At 29.7% G+C, this 18,809-nt stretch overlaps 2 protein-coding genes across 2 annotated transcripts; both read left to right on the top strand.

The window, feature by feature from the left end:
• Window positions 1-2,379: 2,379 nt before the first annotated feature.
• On the top strand, window positions 2,380-9,470 carry LOC123913709 (lysine histidine transporter-like 8). The gene is made up of 5 exons (XM_045964532.1): window positions 2,380-2,878; window positions 7,536-7,672; window positions 7,802-8,250; window positions 8,410-8,541; window positions 8,662-9,470. The coding sequence occupies exons 1-5, from the start codon at window positions 2,553-2,555 to the stop codon at window positions 9,145-9,147; spliced, it is 1,530 nt and encodes a 509-aa protein (XP_045820488.1). The 5' UTR covers window positions 2,380-2,552; the 3' UTR covers window positions 9,148-9,470.
• Window positions 9,471-15,182: 5,712 nt separating this feature from the next.
• LOC123913708 (lysine histidine transporter-like 8) lies at window positions 15,183-18,512 on the top strand. Its single transcript, XM_045964531.1, has 5 exons — window positions 15,183-15,499; window positions 16,943-17,076; window positions 17,208-17,656; window positions 17,771-17,902; window positions 18,027-18,512. Exons 1-5 carry the CDS (start codon window positions 15,183-15,185, stop codon window positions 18,510-18,512), a joined length of 1,518 nt encoding a protein of 505 aa, XP_045820487.1.
• Window positions 18,513-18,809: the final 297 nt, after the last annotated feature.

The raw sequence follows: 18,809 nt of genomic DNA, 5'->3' as shown, positions 1-18,809 counted from the left end.
GTATACTTGCCATAGTGTTTGGAAATATTGCCTTGCACCGGAGGGTTGTAGGTTCGAATCCTAGTCAAGACAAAATTGTATTATTTTTTAATAAAAATTGCAAGATAAAATGGAGGGAAAACAGGGAAAACAAATTAGGGTTTAAGGGAAAACAGAGAAAACAAATTAGAGTTTAGAGTTTGCTTGTGTATACAAGCTTATAATATAAAAGATAAGAGAAGATTATAAATGCATTTAATATTAGATTTACATATTAGGATGACAAAATTACACTGCTGGTCCTTTATCTTATTTTTTTGTAACACTTTGGTCCTTTATTTTTTTTTGTAACATTTTGGTCCTTTATCTTTTATTTGTAACACTTTGGTCCTTTATCTTTTTTATTTGTAACACTTTGATCCTTATCTTATTTATTTATAAAAAATAAAGGACCTAAATGTTACAAATAAAAAAAAATAAAGGACTATAGTGTTACAAAAAAAAGATAAAGGACCAAAGTGTTACAAAAAAAATATAAAGGACCAAAGTGTTACAAAAAAATAAGATAAAGGACATGCAGTGTAATTTTGTCATCCTAATATATTAACCTAATATTAAATGCATTTATAATTTTGTTTCAACATATTTTTACACTTATTTGCTATATATGATAAATTTAATAATGGACGACATATACAGATAAATGTGGTGAAATATTTTTGTATATTTGTTTTTTTTTTTTTATATTTTTGTACATTTTATTTATTTAAATATAAAAAATGATACCGATTTTAGGGATTTTATAGGGGAAGGGCATGGTAGAGAGTGCTCCACCGCTCGCCGTTTTCAATCCACATGTTATTTTTCCCGATAGCCATTTTCATCGGAATCTCATTAACATATAATTTATTTGATTGGAATCTTGCTATTTTCGTTCTAATTGATTTGATTTCATTCATTATAGAGTAATTTATGCTTACCATTAATTTTTTCTATTTTCTTATTGAATTTAATTTATATACACTGTCAGTGTAAAGTTATTTTACACGTGCGTCCAATAATATACCATCACATTATGTATTGTTATTAAAAACACATGATGTGTCACATTCATTAAATGATGTGACAACACATCATTGGATGCATATGTAAAAAAAATTTACACTGACAATGAATAATAATTAAACTCTTTATTATTATTCTGACATTAATTCTATTTAAGAGGCTATTAAAATTAACCGGTGCACATTCTGAAATTAATTATATTTAAGAGGCTATTATTTCATCTAAACTATTTTAAGTTACACTTTTATAATTTTAGTCACGAGTACTCCACGAGTATATACTGCAAAAAAATATGTAAAAGAGAAATTATTAGTATTATTATCATTTTATATATGAAAATGCTAAACAGTGCCCCGGGTTAAGGATACAAATATAGAAGTTTTATCTCTCATCATTTTAGGAAAGTTATTCTCTCTCATCATTAACTTTATCGTTTGTTTCTTTTTTTAGTATGCTTAACTAGTGCCCCAGAAGCACTGTTTAGCATGACCCTTTTATATGGATACGTATCCCATGAGACTGATCAGAAAAGATATGGCGGCACATGCATATTATTATTATTATTATTATTATTCCTTCAAAAAATATTATTATTATTATTATTATTATTATTATTATTATTATTATTATTATTATTATTATTATTATATACTTTAGTTCCGTCTCACAAAAATTCTTAATTGAGTTGTGTTTGATTCTTAAGAAAATGATTAAACATATTAATTTTATTAATAAAATAAATTTCTCTTACTAAAATAACTTTATTAATTATAGTCGATAGAATAATAGGGTGAGTGTCCCGTGAATTTAGCTTAATTGGGAGGACATTGCATTATATATGCAGGGAACATAATTCGAACTCTGATCATCTCACTTATCCACATTAAAGGTTAATATTTATAAGTACAACTTAGTTGATAGTTGTCGGAAATATCATCATTTCAGATATTGGAATTCGAGCATGAGATTTTCTACACTCATTATATGTAATTAATCCTGTTATTAGACTATATTTATTAGAAAAAGAATAATTAGGTGATTTATAATACAATAAAAGAAATATATTAGTAGAAAAAATAAATAATATTTTTTAAACTGTTTAAAAAAAAAGTAGAAATATATAAGAAAAACTTCAATTCAACGCGTAAAATTTATTAATAATTTAGGATGTCATTAGTCAAAAAAAATAATTTAGGATGTGATATTAAGATGGAATGAAGTGAGATCAGCAACATGACGTAATTCCCTTAATCCCTTTCCCGTGACTCGTGAGTGGAATACATCACGCGTTCTAATTGATTAAATGTTTAATTTTCAATCCATTTTAGTACAACCACTACTTTTTTTTTTTTTTTTTTACCGTAGTACCACCATTACTATATATAACCAAAACCTCTGCAATTGATATTGATATAAAAAAAAAACCATCTGCAATTGAATTTCATCTTCAATCACAAGCCCAAAACAGCCTCAATTTTTTGTATACAATACAATTACGACGTAGAGACATGGCAGAAGTACATCATCATGACGATGAAGATGAATATTTGAGATCAGAATTAGCTCTGTTACAATTCTCTGATGCTAATTTTAAATCTCCATTATCTCCAACTCTGTTCATAGATATTCATGATGAACCAACCACTAATTCTGGCTCTGAATCAGACTCATCATCATCATCACAAAGTGAGCAAGTTGAGCATCCAAAAGATGAGTGGCTTCCAATAACAGAATCAAGAAATGGAAATGCATATTATGCAGTTTTTCATATTCTTAATTCAAACATTGGATTTCAAGCTCTTATGCTTCCTGTTGCCTTTGCTACTCTTGGTTGGTACGTATCTTATTCTTAGCTAACATTATTATATCTCATATATGTCTAGGAATTAATATTCTGAACTTGTAATTAATTGTAAAAATATTGTATATTAGTTAGATTATTCAGACATTTAATTTCTGGAATTTATATGAAAATTTTAAAAACTAATTTTATGATTTACTTAAACAAAGATGTTATATATAATAATAAGGATATTGCTAATTATTTATCACGACGAAATTGGATCCTCAGCAGCCCAATTCCCTGCATCGTTCTCTGTTGGTGTATTCCTAACCACCAGATTAAATCTATGGCAGAAATGTAAATTGGTAAAACTACTAAAACTAAAAATAAAATAGTGTCACCAATTTACTAACAGATGAACTTAATGCCTAATCTTGAAACTTATGACCAGCGCGGTGGTTGATCATGGCGGAGAAGCCCTCTTTCAACAACACACATTTAGAAGACTATAATTAATTGGACGGGGGAATGACATGTGATTTTTTATTTCTAGCGATGCTTTTATTTTTGCTACAGGAGGCAATGATACTTTCACAAACTTAATTTATTAACATGGAAAAATATTTGAAATAGAAATCAATTTATTATGTCAAACCAGTTGTCACTGAGAACAAGGAGAAAATCGAATGTCAAAATTAAAATTCAAATAAAATATATCTGATTTACCAAAAAAAAATTGGACATGAACATGATAACGTGAGTAGGTTCGATTTTCTATGTTGTCAATTAAAAATAATAATAATAATAATAATAATAATAATAATAATAATAATAATAATAATAATAATAATCTTTTACTAGTAAAAGGAAGGTTGAATTGCTCCTAGACCTTCATTGTGATGATGTGGCATGCTTTAGAGAGCTCTCATATCTATTTAAAACGTGTCCCACAATTTATTTTGTATGTCCATTCATCCTCCAAAGTAATTATCTATATGTTACAATAATAATGGCTCCCAATATTTTTTTTGCAAAGAACAAAAAAAAATGCTATATTGATGTTGATAATTATACATGTGAAGTTCAAGTGACAAGTAATTTAAATTAGTAGCAAGTGTAACATATAACATAAATAATAGTAATAATGAAAAAAAGACAAAAAAAAAAATCAAATTATAAAAGAAAAAATGAATAGATATATGCTCTTTCATATTTTACACTACAAAACATAAAATATAAACTATGCATGCATAAATATAATTTGCACTTTGCAAAAATTTACTTTAAATAAATAAACCAAATAAAAAAATTACTACTAAATTTTTTTTCATACTTGACAAAATAAATAAATTTTATGAAGAAAATACTTTAGTTATATTGTTTATTAATTAATTATTGTTGTGCTATTATTTTTAAAAAAATAACTTTGTCATACCAACTTTTAAACTACCATTCTTTCATATTCCTTAACTCTTGTTCCTTAACTATGACAAATAAATTTATCATTCAATCCTTTGAACCTTCATCTTTTCCCATTCCTAACCATTGTGTGTATAAATATATGATTTTGTGCACAAATGCTAAATGTTTATAGTGCAAATTTGAGTTTTCATCATCATTTTTCTCCAACCAACTTTTGGATAGATGCTCTTCAATAGGTTCTTCATCTTTTTCACAATTTATTAGTTTCTATATATATATAACAACTTATTAATTATGTTACTCTTACATTGTGTGAAAATTTTAGAAATCCTTATTTTCATTGATATAATGTTTGTTAGCCTACTTTTCTAACTTTTTTCTTAATTTTTTCTATTTCTTAACGTAGATTTGACAATTTTTTCATGTGAATTAGGATAAGAGAATAAAAGAGAGACCTCTATTTTTGTCATTGTTGCATCTTTGATGCTCAAGAAGTCTATGAAAAGTGACAATTTATGTAAGTATATATCTTTGAGTGCATTTCCACTATATATGTTATTATTCATAATACCATATTTTTACTTACTACCCTACAACAATATTGCTTATTTTTTCAAGGAAAATATCACTAAAATTATTAAAACAACAAAACCATCATTTTAATTGTAACAAAAAAAACATCATTTTATTTTTGATATTACTTATTCTTTGTGATAAAGCAATTATTATATTCAATTAAATTTGTCTTTTTAAGTAATCGTGAAAATAAAACCACAAATCCACCTTCATTTGTAAATTAGTTACAATAAGAAAAATAAATGTATGAGAAAATCAAGTTTCTTATAACGATAATAAATTATTAAAAAGTTTGTAAATTACAGTTACTGGGTGGCGCATATGCATAGACTACAGGAGGTTGAATCAAGCAACAAGGAAGGATCACTTTCCTTTACCTTATATGGATCAAATGTTAGAGAGGCTGGCTGGTCAAGCCTTTTATTGCTTCTTAGACGACTACTCTTTCTACAATCAAATAGCTGTAGACCCGACAGATCAAGAGAAAACAACTTTCACATGTCCATACGGAGTATTTGCATCGTTGTTTCAAATTATTTATGTGATATAGTAAATAAGAGAAATGGAAAGAAAGATTCAAAAGAGTACTATAAAATTACGCACCTTTTTATTTTTTCGATAAAAGCTGGAAGAAAGCAAACTCAAACAAATATATTGCCAATTTTCACACACATCAAGCAAAACTAATTAACAAAAACTCAATATATGATTCCTTTTGTAGTAAACACAATAGATATATATATATATATATATATATATATATATATATATATATATATATATATATATATATATATATATATATATATATATATAATGAATAATAATAAATAAAACTCAGTTCAACAAAGTCAATATATCAGCACAAGGCAATCATGACTACCTCTAACATACAAAAGTAAAAAAACAACTGTAAGAAAAAAAAAGTAAAAAAGCAAAGCAAGTTGCAACTATACTACCACGATGCATAAAAAGAAAATTAAGTTCTCATACTTTTACACTATTAGAATAAAATATAATGCACCTCTTCAAACTTATGAATATTAACAGATATTCACTAAAAATTATATTAGTTGTCCTTAATATACACAAATCTACTATGTAGGTTAATATTAAACAAAATCTTTTTTTTTTAAATAACCTTCTTATTTTTAATATAGATTTATATTAAATATAACCATGTTACTATATTTAAAATATTAACAATCATTTAATTATATATGATTATACTTATCATAATTATTATTTTTATTGATAAAAAGTATTTTAAATGTGTGTTTTAATCAAACCCATGAAATGAAAGAAAAAAACAAATCATTTATAAAAAAAGAGTACTGCATTCGAATAAGCACTACTAAATTAAATTGAAAATCCGAATAAAAATTATTAAATAAAAAAATTGAAAGCAAAATGAGCGGAGAAAAACCCCATAGAAAAAAAAAACCAAACAATAGACAAAAAAAATCGAGACTAATAAAATCAGGATAAAATTTCACCAAGTGAATAATTGATAAGAAACTTCAAGAAAACGAGAGGGAGGTAAGTTGATAAGTTATTTGGCATCTTAAATTGTATAGAAAGGAGTAAGCAGTAACGTTGTTGTTTGATAGATAATTTTCAGAATACGAGATCACGTGGTAAAAAATGTCAAAACCACCATACTTCTTAGTTCAACATTACTCATGAGCAATATTTTCACCAAGTATAAGTATGTATGACCTCCAACTCTTATTGAAAATAAATAAATAAGTGATACATTAAAAATAAAAAAGCAAAGTGATTTGTGACTAAAATTGCAACTCATATAATGAAACTAAGATTTTATACGATGACATAATTAAAATAAAATATGATACATCATTTCAATAAAAATTATTTTAATTCTGAACAACTTTTTTTGTTTTTACACATATATAATATTAAATATAATCATATCGTAAAAAGTATTTAACAATATATTTTAATCGAATATGTGATTATACTTATCACAATTATTATTTTTAATTTATAAAAATATTTTAATTATGTATTTTAATCGAACCCGTGCAACGCACGGGTAACATGAGATATTCACTGACAGATACAGGAAAGTGAAGTAAAACAAGTCGCGCGGTTTATTAAAAATATAATTAGAAGAATATTAAAAATAATAAATTTGCTTGTCAATAATAACATAGTTACAAACAACATTCTCTTTTTTGAATTTGTTTAAGAAAATGAACATTTTGCGGTCATTAGTCTGTTGAGGATTGTATCTTAGCTAATATATTGTCTTGCGTTCAAAGTCAACAATTCTGACACCACTGGAGTTTTAGAATTATTTTCAAAGCTTCCTAACCTAACTTTACCCATAATATTTATTTAACTGCATCGTTGAATTTTTATTTATTTTTGGTTGGTAGAGACTACTCTATCGTTGAATTTTCAAACTGAAATAGACCCGGTTACAATTATTTATCGAATATGTGACTCTGGTCTTGGGGGTTCTATATATATAAGGATGGAGACTACTTGTAATAATTATAATTATTTTATGATTAGTTTGTGACATTTCACGGACAATTTAAAATATTAAAAACATATATATTTTTTTAAATCTTTATACATAAAGAACTATAATAGTAAATCTCAGGCACAATTGACATATATATAATTTCACTACAGTATAGTACTACTACTAACATATATCAAAATCAATTACTTGTTGCAGGGCATGGGGTAGTGTATGTTTGTCAATAGCATTCATCTGGCAACTTTACACAATATTTTTACTAATTGAACTTCATGAATCTGCTTCTTCTGGAAAACGTCACAGTAGATACCTCTTCCTTGCTATGTCTGCCTTTGGTAACCACATTATTTCCCTTGACAATTATAGCTTATCAAATAGAGTTTATCTATCACACCCTTAATTAGCCTTCAAAGTTAATATGGTACTCACATTTCATCCAATTTTACTTTTCATATTAATTTCAGGGGATAGGTTAGGAAAATTAGCAGCACTATTTCCAGTAATGTACCTATCAGGAGGTACTTGTGTCATACTTATAATCACGGGTGGCGGGACAATGAAGCAATTGTTCAAGATTCTTTGCGAAAATGATAATGGAGTTCAGACGTGTAGTGCGCACTCACTGAGCGGGGTGGAGTGGTTCCTTGTGTTTACTTGTGCTGCCATACTTGTTGCTCAGTTGCCTAATCTCAATTCAGTGGCCGCTGTCTCTCTGTTGGGGGCTGTTGCTTCAATCACATATTGCACACTATTTTGGTCACTTTCTGTTAAGAAGGGTAGGCCAGAAGGTGTGTCCTACAGTACTACATTGGTGTCACAAGAATCAACCATGGTGAAGATTAGTGACATTATCAATGCTATAGGAATTATTGTGCTATCTTTTAGAGGGCACAATGTTGTGCTAGAAATACAGGTATAACATTATGACATTATCAACGTAGAGGATTATTATTATTATTATTTTTCATTTTAAATGTTCAAACTATCGATGTCTTAATTAATTAATTAGTTGGAATTCGACAAACTTTTACACCTCAAGTTAAACTGAAAAAACCGTGACTTTATTTTACAGGGAACACTTCCTTCAAATTTCAAAGAAACATCAAAAGAACCAATGCGCAGAGGAGTCACCATTTCATATATACTCATTGCCGCATGTGTCTTTCCCCTCGCAATTGCTGGATTTTGGGCATACGGAAAGCAGGTTAGCACATCACAATCATTCATGTGTACAATTGTTGAAGTGATTATCATAAAAGCCAAACAACATATATAAATTTAATCTTAATCAATATTTAATTTTGTGTGTTCTTGTTTCTTCCAGATACCTGATCGAGGATTGTTAATGGCGTTCCCACAATTCCAGAAACAAGAAGTAACAAAATTCACAATTGGTGCAATATATGTTCTAGTCATACTACATTGTTTGTGTAGCTTCCAAGTCTATGCCATGCCCGTTTTTGACAATCTGGAGTTAAAATACACAACCATAAAGAATAAAAAATGTCCACAATTTGTGAGAACATGTTTTCGCTTACTCTTTGGAGGATTCACATTTTTTATAGCGGTCACGTTCCCTTTCTTGCCAAGCCTTGCAGCTCTCCTCGGTGGAATTACCATTGTGCCCGTCACATATGCATACCCTTGTTTCATGTGGCTAGCAATTAAGAAACCTCGTACAAAAGGTGCAATATGGTGCTACAACCTCATACTTGGTTGCTTAGGGATGGTTCTTAGTGCTCTTTTGGTGGCTGCTGCTATAAGGAATTTGGCTGACAAAGGATTACATGCTAACTTCTTCAAACCATAATAAAGGATAAATAACTATCTATGATTAATTTTTTTGAGAAAAATAGCGCCCTAATGACAAGAATTTTAGGTTCGATAACATGTGGACAAAGCCATCAACCGTAGACAAAGTTAGTCGGAAGAATCCATGATTATTTATTATTTAGCAATAATTTATTGTTTTTCAATCCAAAGTATATATTTCTGAATCACCTACCCTACCATTAAGATGTGCCCTAATTTTGAAAGTGTACATATAGCGAGGTTAGCGTTGTGATATTGGCTGTCAATTTTTCATCAATATTGCTTGAAGAAATGGACTATACGATCAATATATTCACCAAAGTTTTCAACTTGTTATCATTTATGTTCTCCATAACACTATGTCTTACACTTGAGTGTCCAACTCACTGGCGGCAAGAGTTTTTTTTTTTCATTTATGTTCCCCACACTACTTAACCAGCAAGTGTGTAAAAATCAAGGTCGAACCGGATCGGTCATCGAACCGGCGAGCTTACCGGTTCAAGGTTCAATTGATTGGACCAAGTTCAACCGGGGTTGAACCGTTTTTAATTAAATATATATTTTAATTAATATATAAATAAAAATATATGAATAATTGCTCAATATTTCACAATTTCATACATTAAAAAGATAAAATATCACAAGTCAAAATAAAATAAAATTTATAATTCAAACCAAATTAGAAATTATATAATAAACTAAATTCAATAACACAAAATAGCACCATAACATCAATTGACAACATACTGTCTGTCAAAAAAAAACATACTGCCTTCAAAAAAATCAATTCCTACGATGAAAAACAAACATTTCCTACGACGTGTTTTTTTGTTTCAAATTTTTTTTATTTTTATTTTTTAAAAAAGTTAAAACGACGTCATTTTGCCCTGTTTTTTTTTAAAAAAAAAATATGCAGAACCGCTTGGACCGTGCCGGCCGGTTCGCCGGTTCAACTCGGTTCGAAACCAGTTCACGCGTTTTTTTGCCGGCTTATTTCCTATCCGGTTTTTGCTTATAACCGAACCATTTTTCATGACCGGTTCACGGTCCGATCGGTCCGATCGGCTGCTCCGATTTTGATAACCTTGGTAAAAATGCAAATTTTTGAAAAATACCATTCGCCAAATAACCAATGAATTGAGTTAGCATTTTAAAATGCAAACTTGGAAGATGGTCAAAATTCATGGTCTTGAACGGTGGACAATTTTAATTGGCCACCAAAACGAATGTTAATTGTCTTCCACCAATCACATTCAACCAAAAATTCTATAAAAATCAAAAGGCCCATTAGGCATGACAATGGGGCGGGGACGGGTTTTGCCCTCCCCAAACCCAAACCCATAAAATTCGGGTTTTCCCAAACACATCCCAAATTCGAGCAGGGATAAAAATGATAACCCCAAACCCATACCCAACGGGGATCGGGTATCCCCATCGGGTTTCGGGTATCCCCATTACGCGTCTTTCCACACGATTTTAGATTATATTTTAGTATTTTTTTATTAAAAAAAAGTTAAATGTCCAAAATTATATTCTCTCAACAATATTTTTTTAAACAAAGAAAAAAAAAATAGAGAAAATGGTTTGTTTAATACTCAAATTAAAATAAATATATGAACGTAATTTAAGAGATTGTTTAAGTGTTTCTAATTTAAAAGAGGTCAAATCTAATTTTTAGTATAAGCGGGGCGGGTTCGGGGAGGGTATCAATATACCCATTACCCGCCCCAAACCCATCTTTTGAAATCGGGAAAAACCCAAACCCGAACCCAAACCCAGTCAACTCAGGTTTTCCCCGTCAAAACGGGTATAATTTGAGTGGGTACCCGCAAATATGTGTTTTATTGCCATGCCTACTCCCATACAGATAAGTCACGCGTCCATGTACATGCAAGCAAAAACAAGGACAGTAAACATATGTAGTAACGTGCCAAAAAAAAATATATCTATATATATAATTCCTAGATAGTTCTCCTAACCCTAATCCAATTAAACCAATCAAATTGTTTCATTTAGCCATGTCATCCATTTAAATCCAATTAAATTACTATACAATGCCACATCATTTCTACTTATATTATTATTATTATTATTATTATTATTATTATTATTATTATTATTATTATTATTATTATTATTATTATTATTATTATTATTATTGTCATCTCTATACTTTTCATATTCTACATTTATATACTTATGACTTTTTAATATACACTCACTCAAGCTTTTACTTAGCCTTTAATTTTTTTGACGAATATAATAACTTTTGCATACTATATTATAATAAGGAGAATATAAAAATACATTATTATCAACAAAACAAAAAAGAATATAAAAATACACATTAATTAACTTTGTAACTCCCGGTAATATATTTTTCATCTCTTAAGTCACCATTTAATTTTCATCCATTGGAGTCTTCTACCAATATTTTAATATATAGGTTACAATTGTTTTAATTTGTATCCTATTCATATTTTCCTAACTAACCATTATGAATGTTAGAAACAAATATTTTCGTCCCCTGATGCTCAATCATGTGCTTAAAAAGATTACCATTTATTTTTTCGGTTGAATGTGAGAATAGATTTTTTCATGTCTTATATGTGCAATTTCTCTTTCCATTATCTTGCCTCTTCATATTTTGTACATCAGGTATAAATACTTATGTTATTTTCTAAAATCATGATTTGTTGTAGTTATTTTATTTTTTGCAAAAATTAACTTTTTTGCATAACAAATAAAATTAAGAGAATTTGACATTTTTTGTTTGTTGCACATCATACATTCAACTTTTGTGTTGCACATCATTTATAGGTTTAGTTAAGTGCTACTGTATATGTGTATTCATATTCTATTATGATACAAATTAAATAATATATACTTTATTTTTAATTGAATTATGTAATAGTTGTTTTACTTTCGTTTACTTTACTTTTTTATTTGTTCATTTTTTTTAATGATATACTTATTTTTATAATTTTTGATTTTAGGCTTTGTGTCATCATCTCTTACTCAAAAGAACTGAACTGTGAGGTTGATGCTCTTCACACATATCCCTTTGGAATATTTTAAAAAGGTATGTACTCTTTAATTTTATTTGTTTTATTTGAGTTTTTCTAATTCTGTCACTATTTATATGTCAATTGTGTGACTTAGATTTTGCCACATCTCTTTTCATCCGATCCTTTGTGTGTTTTGAAATAGATTTATATGTTGTGCGGAGATATATCCTATTACTCCTATATATATATATATATATATATATATATATATATATATATATATATATATTTTAGATAGTTATTCTGTTACCCATGTAAAGTAAACCATAATCCTTAACCCAATAATATTTTTTCATTTAACCACATCAGGTCACTTACAATGCCACGTCTCTTCTCCTTAGAAAGTAAATCTTTTGAATATCGGATTCTCTATTTTATTATTATTTTAAAAATATTTAATGTTTCAGTTTTATGCAATTGTAAAATAAAAACAATTGCATCACATCCGTGCATCGCACGGGTAAGGGTCTAGTTACGTAAAAAGACAGTATATGAAACGCGTCCTTAATAATTTTCCTTTATTTATTTTTTTGGTTTGGAAATAATAAATAAGTGTCATGAAATGAACGTAGGTATATATTTTTATTATTAAATTTCCTCCATTTTCAGAGAATTGGAGAAAGAGACCATTTAATTTAAAGTTCGTTTAGCAAAGTACAGTATTGTTGTCCCCATGAGCTTAACTTAGTTGATAGAAATATCGCTGTATGTGCAACAACTGTTGTTTAAACTCCGAACATTCCATTTATTCATTTTTAAGGTTGAATTTCTAACTAATAAACTACTTGACAAAAAACAAATACATTAGTGGTACTGCCAAAATGCAAATATCGGTTTTTCAAAAGAGGGATGCTATATATCGCGAAGGCAGTTTCACGAAAATTTCACGAACTCTTTTTTTATTCATTTTATTATCGCTTTGCATAAGAAAAAACCTCATATCCTTAAATTTCTTTGTTCTACCAAAAAGCAACCGGTTCATGGAATGTTTGATCCACCTTTTTTCTTACTATAAAACTTCACCAATAAATGCTTGCTCTCCAAAAAGAAATCAGTTCATGAAATCATTTGATTGTTTGAAACCTTGTTGTATTCCTGGTGGATACTGATATCTATGTTTGGGTTCAAATTTCTTCTCAATAGTAAGATATAAATGCTTCAAAATATGCACAAGCACAGCTAGAGGTAGGTGAATCTTCTTATGTCTAAACATAGATGCCATGGAAGGTGAAGCACGACAGGTGAAGCAGTTGGGGAAGAAGAAAAAGAGATAAATATTGAAAAGAAATATTGGAGAGAAACACATGGTGAGAGAGATAAAAATAAAATTACACGCATGTCAGAGGAAGAGTGATGCTATATCCAGCGAATGGATAGCTCACGAAATTTCACGAAGCATGTGTTGGGGTTGTAGGCAAAACAATTTTGTTGACACTTTAATTCCGTATTTAATGGAATACATGTAGGTAGTGGTACTATATAGGCAAATTGCACTTGTCGTGATGTATTCGTGGAAAATCTTTCGCTATACATAGCAATTTCCCAGAGGAATACAAGCTGTTGTGATGGTGCCACGTTGATTCGTGATACGCTCGTGAAAGAATTTGTCGCGAGAATAAGCATTTCTCTTTTCAAAATATCTCATTATTAACTAGAGGTCATTATCTCTTTAAATGTAGGTATATAGTTTGAGATTAATTAATTTTAATTTTCTCATTTTCAAGAAAAATGAGTTATAGTAGATATTTGAGCAATATCAATAAAGTGAAAGATAGACTCTTTTTAAGTAATTAGAAAAATGATAATTTTTTGGTTACATAAATTTAGGGTGATGGTATGGTGCCACAGTCCAAGGCAAGAAAGATCTTAGGGCTCAAAGAGCACTTACAAAAGTATTTACATTTACATATTAAATTGAGGTTTTGTTTACTTTTTTTATTAAAATATAACTATTTTTTAGTCTTTTTTTTTTTAAAAAAAAATGTGTCTCTTTAGAAATATATGATCTATGCTCCCTCTAGTCCTAATTATATGAAAACATTGGGTCCGTTTGATCTGCAAAATATAAATACTGGACAGAACAGTACAGGGCAGTACAAGACAGAACAACACAAGACAAACGTTTAAGGTATTGAACAAACTTTGTGTTGTACGATGTTTGGTAGACAAAAGGTTATTTTGATATTTTAAACAACTTGTGCTGAGGACAAAAAGTTGACCCGTGGTTCTGTGGGGGACAAGAATTTCAAGTTTTGTCATGTCCCTTGGCCCCCAGTTTGTCCAGTACCAGGAACAGTTTTAAAATCAAACACAGTACAGCAGGAGTTGTCCTGTTCAGTCCCTTATTTTTTAGCGGATCAAACGCACCCATTATCACTTTTTAGATACATTCAAAATTTTATATATCTAGATAATAATATAGACAGTTACATCAAACTTTCAATGTATCTAAAAAGTGAATCCCTTCTTGTAATAAGGATTGGAGGGAGTATTATTTTTTTTCAAGAGACATGCATTGTGCCACCTATTTTGATTGGGACGCCCTGACCCTTGGAGAACTCAAAAAGAAGGGATTAGGGTACATAGTTATGGAGGAGATAGCCGCAAAAAAAGAGAGGAGATTACGTACATGTGGGTACGTATCCCATGAGATCAAGAAATATATACAGGGCTACATGTCTGGTGTTAACACAGTACGTATATGCAGTGAGATTAGCACATGACGTAGTTTATGAATAGTTTGACCACCACATTGTAGGATTTGAATAGTTTGACTAATTGACTCCAATGTTTTTCATCATGATTGTATACTATATATAACCTGCAAAAACTCTGCAATTGAATTCTCATCTTCACAACTCTATAACAGCTTCTATTTATTGTAATTTCGTGCTTTTGTTGGTTAATTAATTATTATTGATATTAGTACTATATAGTTGTATTTTTGTGTACAATTTACATAGACATGGATGAAGTAAATCATGATGAAGCTGAATATTTTAGATCAGAAGTAATTTTGTTACAATTCTCTGATGCAAATTTCAAATCTCCAATATCTCCAACTCTGTTCATAGATATTCATGATGAACCAACCACTAATTCTGGCTCTGAATCTTACTCATCATCATCACAAAGTGAGCAAGTTGAGCATCCAAAAGATGAGTGGCTTCCATTAACAGAATCAAGAAATGGAAATGTATATTATGCAGTCTTCCATATTCTTAATTCAAACATTGGATTTCAAGCTCTCATGGTTCCTGTTGCCTTTGCTACTCTTGGTTGGTACGTATCTTATCTAACAGTATTAGGGAAATTCTACCGTACATTCGTAAATTTCGAATGTGCCAATTAGATTATTAAATTATAATGATAATTATTTAGGCTGTTTATTAAATAAGTTAGTTAGATACAGACCTTTTTAGAATCTTGTTTTTGTTGTTTACTTAAAAGAAAATTTTATAGATACACCAAATGATAATAATCAATTAATCACGTTTTAAAATATGAGTCGGTTTGTTATAGATTATACAAACATGAGTTTTATTTATATAAACACACGGTAATAAAATTTAATTTTTTTCAATAAGCTGCTAAAACCAACTTCTAATTTAAAGATTTTTTTCATTGTTTTGTTGTTAAAGTATCGTGGTTAACTGTGGGATCATTCTAAGCGGATTCTCGAGTTGGAATTCAGGTCACTATATTTGTCACTCTTCGTACGTTGTATTTTGAGTATATGTTATTCACTATTACTAGATCAATGGGGAAAAAAATCATTTGAAGTAACAGTTTTAATTTTTTTTATTTACTTTTCAATTTTTTTATAAAACCTTTAATAAATAGATGAATAGTTTTAAAAGTAATTATTTTTTATAAATGTCGCACACACATAATTTTTTTTAGGAAAATAGACGAAACTACGTACCATTGAATATTTACACATAAAATGTCTTACCGCAAAAAATTCATCAACAAGTAGAAGATGTATGTGTGACACATCAAATAGAAGATGTGTGTGCGGCACATTTATAAAGATTTTTGTTAAAAAACCAAAATTATTTTTTCAACACTATAACTTTTTCGAACAAGGAAAAAATCAAAGAAAATTGGTTGTTTAATACTCAACATAAAAATAAAAATAAACATATGAATGTAATTTAAGAGTTTGCTTAAGGATTTTAATTTAAGAGATATAAATATAATTCCGATATAAACGGGACGGATTTGGGTGGGTGTCAATATCCTCATTACCTGCCCCACCCATGTCTTTTAAAATCGAAGGAAACTCAAATCCAAAATCAAACCTAGTCAACTCGGATTTTCCCGGTCATATCAAAGCGGGTTTGAACACGTACCTATAGATATTAGTTTTATTTTTTTATTTTTTTTGAACGAGTACCTGTAAGTATGAATTTTATTATTGTCATGCCTACTTTAGTATATATAATGGTGGAGGCCATGTGTTTTTTTTTTTAATAAGCAAAAAGTGTTAGAATTAGAAATATACCACATATTCCTGCAAAGTCCGTTCAAACTTCAAAGTATGACACACAACATGCTTTTATATTATTTGTATTTGATATTTTATTTTTTAGCATTAGATGTTGTTAAAGGATAGTGCATATAACAATGTTGTCTCCTAGATCCATAGATATAGTTTTAAGGAAGATTGATTTTGCTATCCACATAGTACTAACACATATTAAAATCAATTACTACTTGCAGGGTATGGGGTAGTGTGTGTTTGTCAATAGCATTCATTTGGCAACTTTATACAATATTTGTCCTAATTGAGCTTCATGAATCTGCCTCTGGAAAACGTCACAGTAGATACCTCTATCTTGCTATGTCTGCCTTTGGTAACCAAATTTCCCTTATCAATTATTTCTTATCAAAGAGAGTTTATCTCTCACGCTCTTAATTAGATTTCAAAGTTAATATTGTACTCACATTTAATCTTCTTTTGCTTTAATTTGCATATTAATTTCAGGTGAAAGGTTAGGAAAAGTAGCAGCACTATTTCCTGTAATGTACTTATCAGGAGGTACTTGTGTAATACTTATAATCACGGGTGGCGGGACAATGAAGCAATTATTCAAGATTATTTGCGAAAATGATAATGGAGTTAAGACATGTAGCACACACTCGCTGAGCGGGGTAGAGTGGTTCCTGGTGTTTACTTGTGCTGCCATAATTGTTTCTCAGCTGCCTAATCTCAATTCAGTGGCAGTTATCTCTTTGGTGGGGGTTGTTGCTTCAATCACATACTGCACGCTATTTTGGTCGCTTTCTGTCAAGAAGAGTAGGCCAGAGGATGTGTCCTACAGTAATAGATTGGTTTCACAAGAATCAATTGTAGGGAAAATTAGTGACATTGTGAATGCTATTGGAATTATTGTGCTAGCTTTTAGAGGGCACAATGTTGTGCTAGAAATACAGGTAACATTATGATATCATGATATGATATAGTATGGATTCTATTTTATTTTTTTACACAGTAGTATGGATTCTATTGAATTACACCTCTTGAAAGACTTTGACTTTGTTTTACAGGGGACACTTCCTTCAAATTTCAGAGAAACATCAAAAGAACCAATGCGCAGAGGAATCATCATTTCATATATACTTATTTCCATGTGTTTCTTTCCCCTCGCAATTGCCGGATTTTGGGCATATGGAAACAAGGTCAGCAGTATATCACAACAATATCATAAAAGCCATACACGATAAAAAAACATTTTTATAACAATATTGTGTATAAATTAAATCTTAATTAATATTTAATGTTGTGTATTCATGTTCCTTCCAGATACCAGATCGAGGATTGTTAACGGCATTCTTACAATTCCACAAACAACAAGTAACAAAGTTCTTAATGGGTGCAATCCATGTTATGGTGGTACTTCATTGTTTGAGTAGCTACCAAGTCTATGCCATGCCTGTTTTTGACAACCTAGAACTAAGATACACAATCTTAAGGAATGAAAAATGCCCACAATGGTTAAGAACATGTTTTCGCTTAGTGTTCGGAGGGATCACATTTTTTATAGCGGTCATGTTCCCTTTCTTGCCAAGCTTTGTACCACTCCTTGGTGGAATAACACTTGTTCCCGTCACATATGCATACCCATGTTTCATGTGGCTAGCTATTAAGAAACCTTGTACAAAGGGTGCAATGTGGTGCTTCAACCTTGTGCTTGGTTGCTTAGGGATGCTTCTTAGTGTTCTTTTGATGGCTGCTGCTATAAGGACTTTAGTTGACAATGGGTTATATGCTAATTTCTTCAAACCTTAATAAGGATAAGGAACTACCGATGATAATTTTATGCAATAATTATTTTCTTAGAATCCTAATTAATTTCTTCAAGTTAGTTTCGATTTCTACACAACACAATTTTGTGAGCTCGTTTATGCGCGCATTTTCTGTTACAATGATGCAACCGTTTTTTCGTTCACCAGAACGATAGTTCATGTTTACCCTTTAATTATGGCCGAATCTTTAGCTTCCATGCCACCATCAATTATGAAGTTTAATGGTTTCTATGATCATTGGGCGGAATTAATGGAAAACTTGCTCCATGCTAAAGAATAT

Source organism: Trifolium pratense, linkage group LG3 (assembly GCF_020283565.1).
Source record: "Trifolium pratense cultivar HEN17-A07 linkage group LG3, ARS_RC_1.1, whole genome shotgun sequence".
NCBI classification, from domain to species: domain Eukaryota; kingdom Viridiplantae; phylum Streptophyta; class Magnoliopsida; order Fabales; family Fabaceae; genus Trifolium; species Trifolium pratense.
The sequence above is the reverse complement of the archived record's forward strand: the minus strand, read 5'-3'. Positions and strand labels throughout refer to the sequence as shown.

Bases quoted from the DNA above. Each gene is read 5' to 3' on its own strand.
- LOC123913709 (XM_045964532.1), top strand. From the start codon at position 2,553: ATGGCAGAAGTACATCATCATGACGATGAAGATGAATATTTGAGATCA. The intron at 7,673-7,801 runs GTAACCACATTA...TATTAATTTCAG, and splicing joins CCTTGCTATGTCTGCCTTTG to GGGATAGGTTAGGAAAATTA. The intron at 8,542-8,661 runs GTTAGCACATCA...TGTTTCTTCCAG, and splicing joins TTTGGGCATACGGAAAGCAG to ATACCTGATCGAGGATTGTT.
- LOC123913708 (XM_045964531.1), top strand. From the start codon at position 15,183: ATGGATGAAGTAAATCATGATGAAGCTGAATATTTTAGATCAGAAGTA. The intron at 17,077-17,207 runs GTAACCAAATTT...TATTAATTTCAG, and splicing joins TCTTGCTATGTCTGCCTTTG to GTGAAAGGTTAGGAAAAGTA. The intron at 17,657-17,770 runs GTAACATTATGA...TTTGTTTTACAG, and splicing joins ATGTTGTGCTAGAAATACAG to GGGACACTTCCTTCAAATTT.